Source organism: Cyphomyrmex costatus, unplaced genomic scaffold (assembly GCF_001594065.2).
Source record: "Cyphomyrmex costatus isolate MS0001 unplaced genomic scaffold, Ccosl1.0 scaffold58, whole genome shotgun sequence".
Taxonomy (NCBI): Eukaryota; Metazoa; Arthropoda; class Insecta; order Hymenoptera; family Formicidae; genus Cyphomyrmex; species Cyphomyrmex costatus.
In genome coordinates, this window is record NW_017279979.1 from 464,086 (window position 1) to 486,356 (window position 22,271).

General features: G+C 30.6%; 1 protein-coding gene across 1 annotated transcript in view; it reads right to left on the minus strand.

The window, feature by feature from the left end:
- The window catches only part of LOC108779318 (uncharacterized), a 122,574-nt gene that overhangs the window by 30,466 nt on the left and 69,837 nt on the right, over positions 1–22,271 (minus strand). The window contains exon 4 of the mRNA XM_018546707.1: positions 15,452–15,576. Coding sequence (XP_018402209.1) covers positions 15,452–15,576 — 125 coding nt within the window. The remainder of the gene's footprint in view (positions 1–15,451; positions 15,577–22,271) is intronic.

Below are 22,271 nucleotides of genomic sequence, written 5' to 3' on the forward strand. Positions count from 1 at the left end.
GATTTTTTTATCGATATTGTTTCAGCAAATATTATTATCTCTTTTTATAATTATGACAACGTATTTTATAACATAATTTATTAGAGTTTCTCCGTCACATAGTTAAGTCTATTTTAACTATCTATCTTTCTACTTTTTATATTACTAGCCTTTTCCTGCGCGCGCTACGCGCGCGATTCAGAATTATTGGGGATACACAAACAAATCTGGAAAAGACCAAATTGGTTTGTTAATCCCCCTAAAATTACAACGTAGGTTCTATCTTTACTTAATTTTTTAAAAAATTTAAGCATTTATACATCCTTAAAAACTTTTTCCAGATTTGTTTAATTTATGAGATTATTATTTGTTTTTTCCTTTTTTTCCGTTAGTTTTAATTAACTGTCTTCATTTTAAATTATTGATTTTCGTATTTTTTTAATTTCTTTATTTTTCCACGCTTCTTGAAATAGTCATGAAGATGATGATTTTCGTCTTCTTTTAATCTTATTCAGTTGTTCTTCGTTTTTTTTTGATATTTTTCATTCGTACTTTTTCGAAAAAATCATTAATTTAGTAAAATGAATTCTCAAGCAATCGATACGAACTCGAAAAATAATCACTTGGGGATGTTACAATATTTTTTTGTGTATAACTTTTTTTTGGAGGGTGGACAAATGAAAATAACGGGTGGACAAACGTGGACAAACAGTGGACAAACGAATGCAATAATGATTTTACCAATATTCGCATTTAGGGGTGCCAACTTCATAAAGCAGCTCTGTAAATTTGGAATCTGTAAATGCGAATATTGGTAATATCATTATTGCATTCGTTTGTCCACTGTTTGTCCACGTTTGTCCACCCATTATTTTTGTTTGTCCACCCTATGTTTATTATATTTTTCGTAATAGTGTAAAATAATCACTTGGGGGTGTCACAATCTTTTTTTGTGCATAACTTTGTTTTGGAGGGTGGACCAATGAAAATAACGGATGGACAAACGTGGGCAAACAGTGGACAAACGAATGTAATAATGATATTACCAATATTCGCATTTACAGATTCCAACTTCACAGAGCTGCTTTGTGAAGTTGGCACCTTAAATGCGAATATTGGTAAAATCATTATTGCATTCGTTTGTCCACTGTTTGTCCACGTTTGTCCACCCATTATTTTCGTTTGTCCACCCTATGCTTATTATATTTTTCGTAATAGTGTAAAATAATCACTTGGGGGTGTTACAATCTTTTTTTGTGCATAACTGTTTTTTGGAGGGTGGACCAATGAAAATAACGGGTGGACAAACGTGGACAAACAGTGGACAAACGAATGTAATAATGATATTACCAATATTTGCATTTAGAGGTTCCAACTTCACAAAGCAGCTCTGTGAAGTTGGCACATCAACTTTCAAACTCTGTTTATAATTTGGACTTTTGACAGAACAATACACATACACACGCACGCACACACACACACGCACACACTTTTACCATACTTCCTGATCAAGATTTGCAGTAGTAAAAAAAAAACACTTACACTGTTATTTAGAGAGGGATATTCAGATTAAATTTACAGTTAACTTCTTTGTATCTTTGATCTACCTCATATGCTATTAAATACTATAGTTACTCACTAGCGATTTTCGAGAAGATCCTTGTAAGAACGGTATAGGGTAAATGCAAGGCAGATGGTAGGTAGAAACCTTGAAGAATAAGAGTAGAACGTAAAACGAAAGCGGATGTCGCGGCCGAGAAGAATGAAATCGTTAAAAGAATACGCAGTCGAGTGAAAGAAAGATCGGCAGGGAGGGATCGATCTCGGTCAGTTGAAATAATGTAGAAAAAGCTTTAAAAAGCTCCGCTAGAAATCCAGGAAGACATCCGACATCTCATTTTATTTCAGTTTTTTTTAGCTTCCGGGGGAAGAAAATTTCCTGCGATATAATTTCTTTTTGCCTTTGGTCTTATAATAACGTTACTTTATAAACGCATTAATTACATTTACGGCTAGTTTAAATTTCGATAGTCTTTTTCGAGAAAATTCGAGTAGCAGATTATCACATTTGTAATCTTAACTATTGAATATCGGAACTTATATTTGACAATTTGATCAATATCGATAATAAGGGATTCAGCTCTCCGATAACCTTGACATATTGTTAAGGTCATGACCCTGAGTGACCTACAAATGGTTTTAGTTGGTACTATTTTTGTTTAAAAATTATAACAACAAAAATTTTAAAAATAATATCTTTTTCCTACTATATATATGCAACAAAAATGTTCCACCATAAAATATATTTTACGACTTCTACGCAAAACGACTCTCACCCCATCTCCTCCCTACCAAGGGACGCACGACTTTCTACGCAAAGCGATTCTCATCCCACCTCCTCCCTGCCAAAGTATACACTGCCGGAAATTGAAATCTCAACACCATGAAGGAAAATTGTACTAGATAAATAAAAGTTACACAGAATGTGTGTTTACAGGAGTTATTATATTGATACCTATCATTATCACACGCACGCACGTACGCACGCACGCACGCACGCACAAGATTACAATTCGCAGAATATGAGTGTAGTTTTGAGTCGATGAATTCTATGATGAAAAAAATTGAAATTAATGATGAAATCTTTTTACTTATACCATACAACACAGAGTTTTCGCTTAAAGTCGAGCAAATCATTTCTTGAGTTTCCGTGACATTTTTTTTCAGCTGGAACACGAAAAGAAGAGGTAGTACCTCAAATATTTTTTTTTTCTTTTTTCGAACGATATAGTTTTTATTACTATTTTTTGAGGTTAGATTAGCAGCACTAACACCTGTTTTACTTTATTTTAAAGCTTAAGGATGATGCTTCAAAATAACTGTATGGCGAAAAAAATTCAAATTTGAATAAGTGCTGTAGTGTTTGTGCTGTGTGTTTTTGTGTTTACGTTTCAGTTGAGGAATGTTCCGGTTGTAAACGTCCAAGATGTTATGCACCAAGAGATTAAATCCGGTTTACACAGTGATATCGAATGATATCATTCAAGACAGCTTTTCTGAGTTTCTAGCCTTGATTTGCGTTTTAAGACGACTACTTATTGTTCTTTCTAAGAATACTGACTGTATTCTTAAAAATTCCACCTTTCAGGAATCAGTTTCTCTTTGGCATACACGTACCGTTGTTTTTATTTTCAGTTTAGATACGTGTCTTGAATAGAGAAGAGATGATTCAGGGCGACTCGAAACTTGTTGACCTCGCTGACTTGACAGTCTTACTAAAACACTCGATAAAATCGCATTCGAATACCCGGCTTTGATTGATTTTTTTTTTGTTTAATTAACAATTACTGGAAGAATTCACTGAGTTATTAAAATTATTAATTGAGTGAAAATATTAAATAAGATTAAATAAAAACTTATTTTAATTTTTAATTCATAATTTATGTCGTAACACAATTTTACAATGTGGCAACAGCATATTATAAACATATAGAAAATTTCAAGTGCAATATTATACAGAAATTATTAATAAAAATAAAAGTTTGCGTTACCATATATTGCTAAACATTACTGTTAAGCGTTGAAAAGTCAGTGTGTTTGAAATTTGGTTAATTTTAGATATTAAATCTGTATATCGCGAGGAAGTTGGCGGTGAAGGAAACGCGCATGCAGGATATGTGCGGTAAACAAGTATCACGCGTATGCGCTAATACATATATAAACGTCCTAATTTGTATTTCTAGCGGGTCAACAGTTTCGTTTTGTGTCCTGCAATGATAACAAGCGCAATTTCGGTATAAGTCAATCGTAGAACACGTTACGAAAATCTCTTCTGTACATTACATTTAAAACCGAACGTTTGGAGTTTAATATTAATTTATAATTCCCGTCGTTGTTAATAAATTATATTAATTAGTTCGAAATGAGGGGGATTTGTGTAATTAGTCTGATCTCATTTTACGTGCTCGCACTATTCGTTAAAAATAATGGTGTAACGGAAGCTCACAGTGTGAAAGATTATTTACGGGGTTTATTCGCATTAAAACAAATCACAAATCTTCGACATGGAATTCTTCCAGGTAATTTTTTATTTACTTATTAGTTTTAATAGTTTTAAGAATATTAATTTTCTTAACATTTCTATGGTAAATACTAAATAGTTTATATTTCTTTTTATTTTATTAATTAGCAAACAAATCTATAGTTTTTATTTAACTATGTAAAAATAGTTAATTACATAAAAAATAATATAGATACCTTTATTTAATATACATATTATATTTAATTTATCTATTATAATGCTTTCACAATTATGTGCTCACATGACTTCCTTATTATATTGTTAACATTACGCCAGCTTATATTCACACACACACACACACACACCCTCGCGCGCGCCACACACACTTACTCTCCTTTACCATTTATTTACATTTTGTTCTCCGCCTTGTTACACATTATTAAATATTCAACAGCAATTTGTTTTATCACCTTATATACTATTTTCTAATCACTAATCTTTCTTCTCTCTCTCTCCTTTTCTCTCTCTCTCCACTCCCATACACATACACACCCACATATCTCCTCACTCTCGCACTCGCATCCACACAGGTACCCACACCACCCGCGCGCGCACCACACACACTCGCTCTCATTTACCCTTTATTTACATTTTGTTCTCACTCCTCCTCTCCTTTTCTCTCTTTCTCTTTCTCACTCCTCATTTTTTTCTACCTTTAACATCCATTCATATCCCCTTCCGTCTCCATTCAACACATCCACTCTTCTTTCGCTTATTAAACATTCACACTTTTTTAAATGTCTCATATCTTCTCCTTCCCTTCCGCATAATCTGCATCTTCTCTCCTGTTCTTTTAACCAGTACCAGTTTCCCTTCGTCTCATTCCCACACCTCCATCTCGCTATTGTCTGTATCCTTTTTCCGTCTGTCTTTCTTCTATTCTCTCTCACGTAACATGGTATTCCTTCCACTTTCTAATATTCTCTACACGATCTTGTATTTCGTACCTTTTCTCCCCTCTTTTGCTCATCCACCTTCTTATCCCTTGGAAGTCATGTGAGCACATAATTGTGAAAGCATTATAATAAATAAATATATTTAATTTATCAAACATAGTAAAAAATATAAATTACAAGGTGTACGTTGCTTTTATATTTATTAAATTTATATGTTATATTTTATAAATAATTAAAGTAAAATTAACTTTTTAATTTGTTAAGAAATAAGGTCCCTAAACGATCAAGTTAAAATGCTGAACATTTTAAGTGCTGAAATAATTCTGTGTGAATTTATATATTACATGTATGTAGTCTTCTAAACCGTGCACTGAAATTATTTTTGATCTTAAAACGCAATTCGGCTAAACTGCTGTAGTAATATCATTGACGAGCAATTTAATAATTTGATGCTCAATCAGGCATATTATTAGAAAAAGATGTTAATGTACGTGCTAAAAAATTATAAATAAATTTATTACGAAATGTAATTTTATTGAATACCGGAATTTAAAACAGAGAAAACTTTCTCTTCTTCTGTTTTTTTTCCTTCCTCTAGAAAGTGTTTCTTTTTGCCAACCAAAATATATTCTTTCCGTGTCGAAATCGAGAGTTGATAACACAAACAAATCCTATATAAATGAGAATAGTATTAAATGTACATTTATGTAACGTTTTTAAGAAAATATATAATATTTCTGTCATGATCAATAGTTAAAACGTTAATTGTAATTACAAAAATGCACTTATTAGCATTCCCTTTTTCCAAATACTAATCATAATATTGTAGGAATCAATAAAAAGAAAAGACTATGAACTGCAGAGAGAGAGAGAGAGAAATGTTTTATATCTTCACTTTTTTAATAGTTTGTTAAATCTTTACAATATAAACGAGAACTAATTAAAAATAAAAAAGATATAAAGAATAAGAAAAGGAAATAAACAAAGAAAAAGGACACGAATGGCCCAATCGTGTATAAAAAATTACTCTGTATATGTATAATTAACATTACAAAAATGGAACTTAATTGTAATTTATATTTCATTTATACTGTATAGAAATATTTTTGACAACTAATCGTCAATTATTAATTCATAATTTATTATTTCTCTATTTGTTATAAATTATACGCTTTTTTATTCACAATTATTAGGCACTCTTTGGTGTGGCCGAGGAAATATTGCTCGCAAGGATTCTGAATTAGGCATGTATAAAGAAATGGACGAGTGTTGCCGAACTCACGATAACTGTGAAGACTACATAAGACCAAAAGGTACAAGATATGGACTGTATAACAAATACATTTGCAGAAGGTAGGTACTGCAATACGGCAATTTACGTTAAGCACATGAGTGCATTTTCCCTTTTGACTTTTTGCAGCTCATTGTGCGAGTGCGAGTTACAATTTCACAAGTGTTTGACGCAAATACGTGGCCTTTACCCATACGCCGTGAGAAGAATATATTTCACTAAATGCAAGCAGTGCTTTCGTACCTTTTACGATCCCCAGGAGTGCATAAATGAGTAAGTACAATGATATACGTAAGTTCTTTTATATTATTGTTCTTATCGTTATTACTATTTGGCATTTGTTATTTAAGATAATTTTTTAGTAAATTTACATTTAAACAAATATTAAAATATTTGTAATTAATTGTACGCGTTTTTTTAACCAATTTCACTAGTCAACAAAGTTTCGGTAACATTTGTAAAATTTATATTTTATAATTCCTTATTGACCATCCTTTTTATATCTGATATTGAAAAAGTCATACTAGTACATCATTTTTGTGTAATCAAAATAACTTGAAAATTTAAATGTGGCGTGTTCTTTCCATATATCTAAATAGATTTAAAATATAATAACAAATAAACTTTGTTATTTATGGCTGTTTTATTACGAAATTACAAAGTAGATTGCTTATAACTTTGGAAAAAGCTTAAACTTACATTTTAATTGTCAAATTGAAAATTAGAATAAAGTTGCATATATATGTGCGCTATATATATATACAATATATAATATTATGTATAGAAAATAAAGTATAATGGATATTTCTAATAAGAATGACATCCTGGTAATTATTTTAATAACAAAAATTAGGTGCTACAAAATTTTTATTAATATTTCTATTTATTTAGTGACAAAATCGAGATCTATCTTATTTAGTTTATATATATTATCAAAAAGCATTTTTATTTGTTGACTAATTTACTAGATCAACATGACGAATAATATTGATAACTTTGTGCATCGTTACACTCGTTTTATTAAAATTCCATTTGACAGAACACATTATATTCATGTGATTGTTATCGATCAATTAATGTTAAATTATAATTGAATCGAAATTGTTTGTTGCATGCCGAGATTGGTTTTCCCATCAATTATTAATTAATTGTATCATTGATCATAGGGGTCTTGATATAATCGAAGAGATGGATCGTAAGGGTCGTCCTATTTTCTGCGCGAAATTTTATCGAAATCCAAAATGGGGCCACCGACACAACATTACTACGCCAGAATTGCTTCCTGTCACCGAACATTCAACCTTGGATAATGATGAATCTGTACAATTCGAATCACGCTTCTATCCCGGGAAAGACAAAGAATATTATAATGACGAGGACGACATTACCTACGATGAAAATTATACATCAATCGAGGACAATAATTAAAACATGTTAATGCTAAAGTTCATGGCATGATCACGTTTCTGTCACAATTGCCGAAAACAGATAACGAGCTGTGATTTTTTGAAGAATTTTTTTAGTTTTGATCTCCTACTTTTAACGATCATAATATATGGCAGATCAAACACAAATTAACTCTCTGCTAGAAATTGGAGTTTTCAAACATAACGATATTTTGATTGTGACATTTAGATAGATGAATTTAATAATTCTATAAAAAAGATATGTAAAATACAATCTCTGACTTTTATGATGGTAAAAATTCGTTATTATATAAAGTTTTGATAATATACAATACTAGAAATTTTTTACACCTTTATATAATCATGAACAATAGAAAATTTGCTTTGTTCTCGAAAACGTGTACTGTCGAATAATTACTATATTTTATATAATATTTTACAAAATAAGTTTATTCAAATATTGAATTAATGTTTGTATAATATACCAACCCTGGCATTAACTGTTTCAGTTAAACTTTCGAAAGTTTTATGTCCTGAGGATATAGAATAATATATTATTGAAATAGCGCTTATTACAACGCTTCATTATTGCGATCTCTTAACAATTAATCTGTGAACGTTTTAACATTAAATTTCTTTTTTTATTTAACTATAAGTTGCTAAAGTTAATTTTGAAATATTTCAATTTTAAGTTCAATAATAATTTATTTTAATCATAGATCTGATATTTAAAAACCTGTGAAACTCATAGCATCTGTATAAAAAGTATTTGTAAAAACCTCAGAAGAATTAATAATTTATATATTATCAATAATTAAATTATTCTCTACGTTTCTAAAAATGGAAATAACATTATTATAATAAACAATAATAATAATAATTAATAATAAAGAAAGACACGGCGATAACCCGCAAATTTTCTGGTATAATAATAATAATTATATTCTTCTTATAGCTACATCTATTACTTCGATCCTGCTTTATAAAAAGATATATGCATATTTTATAAAAATGTAATTTTTGAGATGTGTGCATTCCTGATACGTTTTGTATTCCTGCAAGAAGCCAACATTTTAAACAATATCTACATTAAGCAAGTGAATAAATACAACATGAATAAGTAATAAAAAATACAAAATCAAAAATTATGTTTTATCTCTTTTGCGATTTTTTCCAAAACAAAGCAAAAACGAGCAAAGGCAGTTTGTATCGTTGCAATGTGCAGCGTTCACACGAAAAATGTCTGTTCAATGTGATACAACTTGTTTAACCTTACGTTAATCTTCTAATTAGGAATTATTTGGTCACATGTCTTATTGTTAATTTGACAATATAATACAACGTCTTCTTTCGGATTTGGTAGTCGGAATATGTTTTACCCATTGTGACCAGGTCTCTCCAACATCTGACCATATTTTTTACGCTGAAGATAACTCGAATTGAGTCGAAATGTTCGTATTAATTTTATGTAATTCGTTATTACCAAATATTGTCTAACAAATTTCATGCTAATTGTTAACTTACGGATTAATTTTCACTTGCCTATTTTATTAATATTTTAGAGTGATTAATTGTTTAATTTTGAGAGTTCGATAATATATTTATATTTGAAATATTATATTTAATAATATTTCATAAAGATATTTTGTTTAATTTAAAAAAGTTTTTTTATTCATGACCAAAAGTCAATTTTTCAAATTATTTTTTCCGAATAAATTTTTTATGTCCGTTGAGATAAAACTTTAAACGCTCCACATGTAATGGAATATAGCGCCATAAAAATTTCTGATTCATGCAAATTTCTTCGTTTCTAAACACTAGAGGGAGCGGAAAGGCCTCAGACTGCAACGTCGTATGTGTATATGCGCAGCACATGTCTAAACGTGGTACAGGTACAATCGTGCCCCTCGAGTACGATTCCGAAGTCCGCTCCGAAATTGCTTCGTCCTGGATACGGCGATCGTTTGACAGAGCGGTGCGGAGAAGAAGGGAGGTTACTTGAAAATCTGCCGAGAATTTTATCGCGAGGTTGTAGACACGCGAGCGAATGAGCAAAGCTATCTCCATTCTGTGATTTCTCTCAGCCTCTCTCGCTTCTCTCGCTTCTCTCTCTCTCTCTCTCTCTCTCTCTCTCTCTCTCTCTATCTATCTTTCTCTCGTCGTATCCACGGCTCCTTCCACACCCCTTTCTCACCCTCTTGTCTCTCACGCGAAAAGAATGTTCAATTATGCAAAAATACGTGCGAAAGTTTTACGTAGGCACTCATTCTGCGAAGGACATTTTCGAATCAATATCAGATAGAGGAGAAAAGCCAATGTGAATCAGCACGTTGTTGACATACTTCTTATTTTTAGACTTTTATTTGTATTACCTACTCGTATTATTGCTCGCAGATGTTCTTTTCGCATATTTGTCAATGAATCGATTAATGAATCACCGATTTGATAATCTCTCAATTTATAACAAATATTAAATATTTCAATTTATGTATATATATATATATATATATGTATATATATAAGTACTACATATACATAGATAAAGTCTTTACTTTATGTATTATATAATCTATGTCTTTATTGTAATGCAAAACATTATTTTTATGAACATACCTTGTGATCACAAGCACCTTGCAATATAAGTATATTTTGTTCTTATTATAAAAATCTATAGGATTACCTATAGAAGTTTTTATTGGAATATGGGAGATCGATTGCATCAACACCACTGAAACATACCTAAATCTGGTTGAATTAATTGGAAATCTGGTAAATTCAATCAGTATATCTATTAAAGAACAGACGAATCAGAATTCCTATTGGGGAATTATCAAATAATTAATTTTTTATTATAAAATTAATTAGAATTTCTTATTGATTGATTCTTGATAATCAAGCTTTAACCATTGGCTGCGTTTAGTAAAGAAAACTAATCAGTTAGAGCGCTTAGTGATTCTTTAATGTGATTAGTTCCTATACTTAAATCCAGCAAAGAACTCTAAAGACAAGAACCAATATTATTAAAGAATCATTAAGCGCTTAACTGATTATTTTTCTCTGCTAAATACAGCCATTGTAACGATTAACTAACATACTGTATATGCGTATAATAATATTTCACTGGGGGAGATATAAGTTTTGATGTTTCTAATAATATTTCAAGCCTTTAATACGTTTTGGCACATACAACTGACAGGAATTATTAACTTTTCCTAAATTAATTTTTATACATAATTAAAAACTGTATTATTGAAAATACATGTCTCATTTATATTTTTATATCTTCAAATATAATTTTGAGAATAGTAAAAATCTCATATTATTGCGTTTTTTTTATTTCTGTGTGATTTTTACAAAATATTGAATCGCTACGTCTATTTCGATGCCGTGTTTTAGTTGCGGAGAACGACTATTGAATATAACTAGAAATTTTATAAATTTACAATCAATCAATAATAAGTTGACGTAATAAAATCTATCAAACGTTTTGATTGTAAAATTTCTAGTTCTATTATGATAATTAGAAATTTTGCTTAATTTTGATGCATTTAATCATGACATATATTGTACTTTTAATTGTTGGCAAATAATTTTCCTCATCAGTGTAGAAAAACATCTTTGGAAAATAATTTTCTCTCAATGATATATTCTTCTATTCGTATATCTTATGCTCTCATTTTATATTATTTTGTGTATAATTCGACAGACAGTTATAATTGTAACCATTATTTCTTTGGGTATATATAAGTAGTATAGTATACGTATAATGAGTGATTAAAAACGATCTTTGGTAGCAAGAAAATTTTGGTTTTATCAAAATCAAAATTGAATTATAACTGTTTTTCTTAAATCTATATAAGATGACTTATACTAGTATTATTATACATATGTCATAAATGTGATGTGTATACGAAACAGGATTGATAAGAAATGATGTTCTTTTTTTTAAATAGAACATTGTATTTTTTTTTTCAAACATATTTTTAATATCAAATCTTATTGAACTGTGAGACTTAAAACTAATAAATACCGATGAGAAAAACATGTAACGGTCAATCTATGAATGACATATTAAAAATCTGTGAATAATTAATTTATATTGCGAAAAATATTACCTCGGCCGGAAGTCGAACTCGGACATCTGGCAATCCGTTCAACAGGAGGCCAAGGTAATATTTTTCGCAATATAAATTAATTATTTACAGATTTTGAATATGTTATTCATAGATTTTAATATGTTATTCAACATTATTAAGATCCAAGATGCTATGAGCATCAAAATTGTTAAATCTTTAGTCAATTTAACTCGTGATAGTACTGTGGTAGTTTATTAATTTTCGTTGTAAGTCTAAAAAAAAATTTTTCGGCGCGTATTTAAGAATCTACATGCGTAGTATATAAATTCACATGAAATTATGTTATTAGAAGCATCCAAGATTCAGCTTGACCGTTATGGCATATTTCTCATCGATACATATTTTTAATGTTTTAAATTATGTCTTATGAATAATATTATATAACAGAACGTTTAAAACATGTATAAAACATGATTTTTATCAACCTTGATACAACAGAAAATGGAGAGAAAGTAGGAGAGAATAATTTTTACAACTGTTGCACTTGATTTATTCATAACAGGGCTTGTCCTATTTCCATCAAATCGACCTAGAAATCAAGTTTTCTCAAAAATCAATTCTCAGTTTTATTCGTGACAGTTTTATATGAGACATTTTGCGAGATTGTTGCACAGACAAACTTCTTTTTATTAAAGAACACGCTTTTTATCCTCCTTGACAGTATTAAAAAGCCTTTGGAAATATCGCCACGACGCGAAGCTCGCTCGTTTGAAATTTTCCTTAAGTACCTCATATTATAAAGTTCTCTTGAAGAAAATAGCAATTACTAATGTAAAAAATGTACAATAAATTCTCTTTCTCTCTCTCTCCCCCCCCCCCTCTCTCTCCCTCCCTCTTTCTCGCTCTTTTTCTCTTCTTACTTCTCGTAATCTACGGTCGGAGCGGAAAACATAAAAGCGTCTAATATTTTTAATGTTTTGATGGTATAATTTAATGATTTGCGCTATAGTTTGCATAAAATTTCTAATTACACTTTTATATTAATGCGTGAATTTGAACGGCAATACTGACAAAATTTTAATTAAAGTCTTTTGAGGTTTTTTCTCGAGTCTTTTAATTCCTATCAAAGAAAGCTAAACTAAGATTATATCGAGATGCTTCATTTGTAATATACATAATTAGCGTGATAATAATGATTTCTCGTAAAAAAAAATAAATAAGAAATAGTAAAAAAACGAATAAAAGAATAAACTGCTATTATTCAATAAAGTGTAAGATAAGTTTCATTTTTTAAATAAGAATATTATATTTATATAGTATATGATATTAATTTATTCGAAATTAGAGTTAAAGTATTGTAAATGTTTCAAGCGTACAATTAATGCCATGTTGGACATGAAAAAAAGATTGCATAAAAATGTTCCTAATATTTAAAAATAATGTTTTCCCGCTTGGCTTTCTGGGAAGAAGAAAATGACATTGTCCATGCGACGCTACTTTAACCTTTAAATATATCAATATATGCAATGTTATTCTTTATTAACAATGATGACATAATCACGGGTGATTTTTATTAAAATTGTGTGTGTATGTATACGAGTATGTGTGAAGTTCTCTCATCTCTTCTCTTGCGCCGCAGAAAAAAATCAATTTAAACTCTATGTCGATGATATCGTCATAAAGTACAAATTGATTTCTTCTACACCTTTTCTTATCGTCCATTCGATTCTCATGTCATTTTTACCCGAATTTCATTTGAATCATGCTAGTGATATCGACTCACCTGTCGGATGAGGAAAAGGAAAAAGGTAAAATATACAAGAGAAGAGGGAGAAAAAGAGAACCGTGGCGACGTTCTGAAAAGATTGGAAATGGGGAAGGTGTCGCATTTCTTGGCGACGCGTTTAGATCGCTGCGCATCCCGATTTTAGCTATAATCCGCAGGATCCCTATAACCGCAAAGGCAGATAGATCATTTCCACCCCTTTTGCAGTACGAACGTGTGCATCTCACTGTGAATAGAGACATCATCCTCGAGAATTGAGTTATCGAGAATATAAAGGCAAATCACGAGCTATCCAACACGTTTCCATATAATGGATTGTTATTACAAGACCGATAGAAATGTTTAACATTTAAAACTGAACATAATTGATGGTGAGAAAACAAACAAACTCAAACAAAAGTCGCGTAATCAAAGTAATAAAACGTAATTTATTATATTATAACTTATTCACACTTAATATAATATTTTCTCGATTTCTAAAAATTCAAAAATTTATTCTTAATTGAAAAATATCTCAAATATAGCAATTTATAATTACTACATTTATTCAAATATAGCAATGTACTTTAAACTTTAATTAAAAATGCCAAAAGTCTTTAATTAAATGAGATTCTTCCCCATATTTAATTTAAAAACAAAAAAGACTAAAAAAAAAGGAATTTTTTCTTGGACAAACGCATGGATAGTCAATTCTAGCGTTTGGATTAAATTTAAAAACTATCCGATTATTCATTGCTGCATATAGAACGTCATTTTTAACGTAAATTAGTGAATAACTCCCTCTGTGATCTTTTATATATTAATTAATCAAGTATCAAAAGATTCTGAGTGTATAAAATATTTGTGCGCCCAAAGATTTTTAAACAAAACAAAAAATAATTTGTTTGTAAGAAGTTTCGTTTTTGATGAGTTATTTTTGCACATTCTTTAATTAATTATATCACATTTTACTTTTAAGTTTTTTCATAAAATACTAATGGGGTAGAAGAGATATAAATACATAAAATTTTAGATTAATTACTTTAGCTGTCCTTTCAATTGTAATCATTTATTAACCCGTAAGAGACATTCCTTTTGAGTATTCGTAAGAACACCTGGATACAAATTCATACCAGACGTTTTTAATGTCTTACATCTTCTAAAAGTTAAAAATTAAATAAAAGTCAGACCTATATTTTTCAATGTAAAATGTTCTAACCAATCAATTGATAAAATTAAATTTTCGAAAAAACAAAATGTTATTCATTCAAAATTACATATTGATCAAAATCAATTTTCTCAAATATCCACAAGTCGGAAATTCAATTGCTGTAAATTCGTATCCAGATGTCATTTATTACAATTTAAATTTCAATCATTATTCAATGCTTAAAATTAAATATTGAAACATATTTAAATTATAATAAGATTTTTAAACAGAGCAAAGAGTAATGATTTATCGAAAATTCTCCGTGTCGCGTAAAGGAGGCACGGCAGTGTCGCGCGCTTGGCTTAGCGCCGAGACACTACCGTGTCTCCAGATTTGTGAAATTTTGTTTCAATAAGTTTTTGTAATTTTGTTAATCAATTCAATCAGATATTAAAAAATTTTTCATAAAATCCCAAAAGGAATTAATTTTCGAGGAATTACTTTGGGTGCTTTCCATTTGGCGCTTATAATGTTCGTGAGTATTATTTGTCGTTATTTAATATTTGATAAGTAACAAGGATAAAATAATTTCATGAGTGTTGCTAGCGTCAATGGAACGCACCCTTTATCTGTTCTTTATCCTCTTTCAATTAAAATCATTAATAAATACTTTAATTTAAAATCTTATTAAAATAACAATTGCATGAACAAATAGAAACTTCTAACACTATTTATATGAAAAAGAAACTCAATGCAGAATTAAAAAATAAATACATGGTTATATGGAAAGTTTGATAACGTATTTACCGCTTAGAAGAAAAAGTCCGCAGGCTACGAGGGTCCTATGATCGGAATAACAATGGCCTATCATAGCCGACACCGTTGCGGCGAGGATCAGGATCGCGGCGACCACTTGGAATGGTGCAGAGATCCTGAAACAAGACGAAGATTCGATTTAAATGGTCATTAAGAATAAGGAAGCGTCCGTCGTTCATTTATGCATTCGCAATGTTGCACATTTCAAATGTGCTATTTTTAAATGTTGCAACTTGCATATCGCTTGGGAAAAGAAAAAAACAATAACAGCAGTAGCCATTTCCCGTTTATCGCTGCAACCCCATTCTTGGAATCAATAGCAATTTATATTATTTTTTCTTTACGAAGTATTTGAATTTTATTTATGCTTTTTTTTATTTTCCTGATTGACATATCCGATATAAATAAATACATTTAAAACGTAATCCGTATATAATATAAGGATTGAAAAACATTTTTTTGTGTCACATTTCTAAAGTGAAGCTGAAGTGATTATTTTTGCTTTAACGTTTGATAACTCGGTGAAAAAAATCGTACAATGTTTATTAAAAAAGCAAATTGAAGATAAAGATTCACTCTCGCTGCAAACCGCAGTTTCGTGTAATTTTTACTTTTCACGCCACATACCTTGCTGTAAAGTTTGTGCAAAATTTTCAAATTTTACGGATATTTATTTATGTCCGTATAACTCCATAAAGGATCAGTCATATTAAAATTTCAATTAGAGATTTCATAAGTAGAGATTTCAACCTTTAAAATGTTTTTTAAACTTTTTGCGATGATTTTTCACCGAGATATGATGTTCTGAATATTGTCCAATTTTTAGCGTGTTTGAAAGTGTTCCCTATTTTTTGTCGAGTAGTCAGTAGTGTATATTGGCTTATATCGGCTATATGTCAATCAGAAAAATGAATATAAGTTGAATTCAAATACTCCGAAGAAAAATGACAAATCATAATAAAAATAGTTTTTAGAGATAACATACGACATCTTAACAAAATTATTATATCTACATTATTTCCAGAGACCTCGAAACAAATTAATTCAAAGTAAACCTATATATATAATACTGTCATGATAAATGGTCAACTTTCTTTCTCTCTCTTTATAATTTACTATTTTCCTTTTTCTCTCCTGAATAATTTTTCGCATTGTGTCAAAACCATAAATACTTTTCTTTTATAGGAATGCAATATTATAAAAAATGTGCTTGAATCAGTTTTCAAAAAATTAACATAAAAAGGATTTATCAAATAATTCATTAAGCTCTAAGAAGAATAAAATATTCGTATTACCGTTTTTTTAATTTGTACCTTAATTTTGTATTAGTAGTTCAAATATTATTTGAGTAATAAATCAATTACTTAAGTGTATCCGACACTCTTTTCCTGGTTCTTCAATCAATCCGTTACAACTACGTGATAAATGCTAATAGCACGAAACAGCATTGTAAGTTAAAATAATTAAGAGAAAAGAGTATGTACCACATCTAGTTCTAACCAAAGAATAGTCGCGTCTATAATTCAAATTTATTCCACGAAAAAAAGAAAAAACCCAATGAGAACCGCGAGGAATATCGAGTATATTTTCTATGCTAAAAATTCAACGAAGTCTATACAATATTCGTTTCGTAAAATTCCTATTATACTCCACCCTTAATCCTTCACCCAACTCGCTCCTCGTCTCTGGCGTGGTTATAGCCTACGCTCCCGGAGGAACGCGAGTCGTTACATCGCAAGGGATTGTCGTTTCCAAGTGGAGGGCGACCACCGCGGGACGAGTTTCAAAACAGCGCTATAATGCGCACGTATTCGTAGCTATCGGGGTAAATGGGGCATACCGGGTAATATAACGGCGCTCAGCAGCCCGCCTATCGACCTGCTCCGACGTTTAAGTCTTGATCTCGCGGCAATTTCATGGCGCGGCTCCTGTCAGTTACTGCGGCTTCTCTTGTTTCCGCGCGAATTCGGTTTCAAGCATCTGCGGATATCGATGCCGCATTCGCGCGTATTCAGAACAGCGGGAATTATTTAACAAAGAAAATTCGATAAAATCCGTAAATTTGAGAAGAAAATATACGAAACTTTGAATAAATATGACAATCGAGATAACAATTTTAATTTTCATATATTTTATAACTGTAAAGTTAGATTCTTTAAAAACATAATATTTTGAAAATACTTCCATCCTCATTGTTTTGAAAAAGTGTTTTACTATTAAAATTTCGAATTGGGTCAATAATATAAAAGATTATACCTTTGCATATATAAAAGGAAGTGTTTCTTAATTTTTTGTATTTAATAACAATATTTCAAATCGATTTATAACAGTTGTAAGTAATAAAAATAAAAAAATTTTGTTTATCAACACGTGCTGGCGCAAAATTATCTTCGCTCCAAATTTCTTAATAATTTATACAATTTTTTATTCTAATCATATATGAAAGATTTTGATGAGACCTTCGTCACATGAAAATCTCTACCTTAAAATTTGATATCTCTATCTTAAAATAGTATTTTTATTTATATATAATTCTTTTTATGTCGGATATTTTAATATAATATATATATATTAATTTTGTACTTTAATATACAATGGATTGCTACATTTTAATACATATATTATATATTTCTTATTCTTCGATCATTTTTTGTATTGCATCGCACTGTGCACATAAAATTATAAATAAAATAATATTCTTGATTTCGGCAAAAATTATAAATTATTTAACAGGGTCGATAAAAAATCATGTTTTATATATGCTATTTTAAAACATGCTTGTTCGTTTTTAACATATGTTCTTTTTTTATAACACTGTTTAAGCATATATGTGAAGTATTAAAATCATGTTTTAAAAATATATTTTATTCTAAAAAAAACATCTTTTTCCAATTCTGTTATTTAATATTGTTAAAATTGAGTTGGTTAAAAAGAGTTAGCAAAATTGAGTCTAGAATTTTCGATTAGTTAAAACTAAATTATTATAACTTTTCGTAGTTTAGGGTAAATAAATCATTTTGCGCGAAATTGAGCGACCGTTGGACGGCTGCCGGAACAGTTTGACGAAATTACGCTCACTTTTGGCGCTTCTGGAACTCAAGGTTTCGGAGCGTAAAGCTCGAAACTCTCAGCTTGTGCACACCACAATGCAATCGCGCGTCGTCTCGCAGTTCCGTCGTCGTGCGGTAATACCGTAGAATCGAATTATGCGGCGTTGGTCGCCGCGGGAGATGGGAATTAATAGTTTCGGTCGGCGAGGAGAAAAGCTATGCGTCGACACGGTGATGAGGGAATAGGGACCCCGGCGTTGTTCGCCGATGGGACCGGGTATGGATATTGGGCAGTGGGCTGGCAGACTTGCCTAGCAATAAATCAGAGCCGTCCTGCAGTAATATACTGCTCGGTCAGCCTGTTTAACCGTAATAAAGCGCATTGCTCCCAAAGCGACTGGAATCGAGAAGTCTCGCAAGATACGGTTTTTGGCATTTCAGTAAACTCCGCGATCGATCATGACGTCGTATTCCAGAATATTGTATTTCGCGAATGTGAATTTTGAAAAAATTTTATTGTAAACGCACGGTTACTCTCCTGAATGTGCTGGAGCAGAAATAAAATACAAATGCTTCTAAAAAAGATTAAATTAGTGTAAAAGTTGTTGGAGGTTTTTAAATTATCAAATACTTAGTCAAATACCTGTATAAAAAAAAGACAGCACTTTTAAATGAAGATTGACAAACTCATAAATGACACAAAATTATTTCTTTTATATATATATTGATTTTAGATTTTGTTAACTTTTTTATATATCCAAATATTAATTTAACATAATATGATTATTTAAATATTTTGTATTAAATTAATATTTACTTTAATTTCTTTTAGAATTAAGGTACAATTTATGAATAATGAAACGAATAACATGAAAAAAATGGTTAAACACGTAAATTTTAAAATAATTAAAAAGTTAATATACGTGTTAATTTAAGATATTACAATGTTAATTGTATTTCAAGAAATATGCACTTACTACTTATTACTAAATTGTTTAGGTTAAATTTTATATAATATTTGTGTGTTACATTCTAATATATTTATTTTTTGTTAAACTAATAGAAAAATTTACGTGAAGCATTTAATGCGTGTAATTAATTATCTTAGAATTTACATTTTAAGATTACATAGTTGTTATATTATTTGTTCACTTATTCATAATTTGTATTATTTTATATATAACACTGAGAAATATTAAATATCAATTCAAAACAAATTTTCCATCTGTACACTAATTTCTATGTAACTAGTCGTTTTTTCTCTCTCATACATTTGTAGTAATATTTAAAAAATTAAGGCCTTCGGCACTGTACAGACTTTTAAATTATGAATCTTGTCTCGTAGATATGATTTTGTACAAAAGACTTAAAATTTTTTGAAGATGTACAGTAGTTAAGACACGATTAAGCTTGAAAGTACGTGAGGAAAAATCGCCGAGACTTTTCGAGATTGCAGAACGTCGCGCCGCCGGGCTTTCTTGAGAACGAAAAAGACGAAAGTTTCTTTCCGAGTAGGCGACAAATATCGCTTCCACTTCTATTTGATAGTAATCGAGGGAAAACAAACGCTCGCTCAAGGAGCCGAGGATGGATTATCTCGCCAATGCCTCTGCGATCCTCTTTCATTTCTCTTCCGACCCTTATTTTTTTATATGCCATTCCATGATCAAATATTAAAAGAAATTATTTTATTTTAAACAGTTTGGCATATGCCCAAGATTCTCAATTTTTTACGTGACTAGTTTCAGATTCAGGTTTTTAATACGTTCATGACTGATTACTTTATTTTATATGTATGTATATAGAACTTTACATGTATGATTATACACATGTAATTGTATACATACATTTTTGCTATTTAAAAATACAAATTATGTAAGAAACATAATTATAATATATAAATTTGAGCATACTTACAAGATTTATTTATAATTTTTTTTTTTCTTCAAACATGTTATTAGGTCTACAACTTATAGTAATTCTCGGTACTTTTTACCGAGTTTCAATGTAAAATTATTAAAAAACGAATATAAACCTAATCAAAGTAATCCCCTTCATTTTCCACACATTTTCAGGCAACTGCCCGGAAATGCATTGTTACTTCCTCGTTAACGGTAATATAATAACGCGTCACTTTTTAAAATTAATAATGAGCATCGGTAATGAATTGTTTTTTATAAAAAATGTAACACGTTGCTTTAATAAAGTATAACCTGAATATGTATACCTATAGGATCTCTAAATATCTCTCAATTCTCGTATAGGAATATTAAACATGACGCCTTATGCTAAAACAAACTTCTTCCTATTGTTCAATGCTTCTGTTATTTCTTCCCCTATAGGGATGATGTGGTCCTTTACCACATGGTATATGTCCAAATACAATATGTGATCTTTATGAAAAAAAAAAAACGCTCGTTTAACAAGAGAAAGAAACGTTTATGTCGATGAGAATGAGGTCATCAACCACAAGCATCTCTATGTTAGCTCCGGATCAATTCGGACAATTTGACGAGCGGCCGGTCGGTGATACGGCGCCATTGCCCAGTTTCGGAGTGCCTATCCCGGTGCATAATGCCGCATAACCGTTCTACATTACATACGGGTGTAGGATCGGTATGCGAGTGCAACCTCCCCGCGTTCATATACTTGAGCGCGCGCGCGCGCGTGGGCCATCATCCGCCCTGCGAGAGGTAGGGGCGGCATGTATTTCGCGGGGTGAATAGCCGACGCGGTATGTTCCTGGCTCGACGCCAGGCCGGGGTAACTATCAGCGCTACCACATTAATAGAGTTTTACTGTTATTTACGGCAAGAGTAGGTCGCCCAACCCCCAGCGCCTCTTCACACGCCCATACCGCTATAATAACCCGCCGCGAATTAATCGCCGTGCGTTCGATTTATTTTATTACGCGCTACTTTAAACGCCATTCGTACACCGATTGCTATTGCAATTTGTACTCGTCCGTGCGAATAGCGGTGCGTTCAATTGTCGCGTAAATCGCCCCGATTGTGATTCGTGCGATAATACTCGGCTTCACGAACGGTGGGATATTATTTATACGATAAATATCTTTTCTCTTTATTAATTTTTTTTTTTTCGTAAATCCTCACGCATGCATGTTTATCGATACTTATGCAAAAGACACCCTTTTTATTTAGAGAATTTATTTTACGTCTTTATTGTTAAATTCGTAATGCCAAATTATGGCCAATTTGAATTATTTTTAAACACATGTATAGGTTGCCATTTCCTATTCTATATGTTGTTAATTTAACTGAAACAACATAATTAAACAATTTAACTAAAAGAATGTAAGTTATTATTTACTAACAAGAGAGTTGTAAGACTACGTTAATCTGGACGTTGTTTAGTTTGAAATTATCCATAAAAGTTTATATTAATTTATATTTTGAAACACATGTTGGAAGTTAAAAATAATAAAATATTCTTTAACTCAACAGTTTGAGTTACCATTTTTCCTTTGATATTTTACAGTGTTGGATATTTATCAATAAGTAAATTTCGTGACCCACATGTGAAACAAAGAAACAAAAAGATGCATCACAATAACACTCATAAATTGGTTAACATTTAAAAGATTGTCTATGTAGAAGCTATAGCTATATTTTTCAAATCTTATAGTTTTTTCTTTAATATTCTCTAAATTTCTTAGAGTAAAAATTACTAGGGCAATCTTTGGAAAACAGTGAAAATATGTTAACTCGTGAAAAAGAGTGGTAGATTTTCACTCTTTTGGA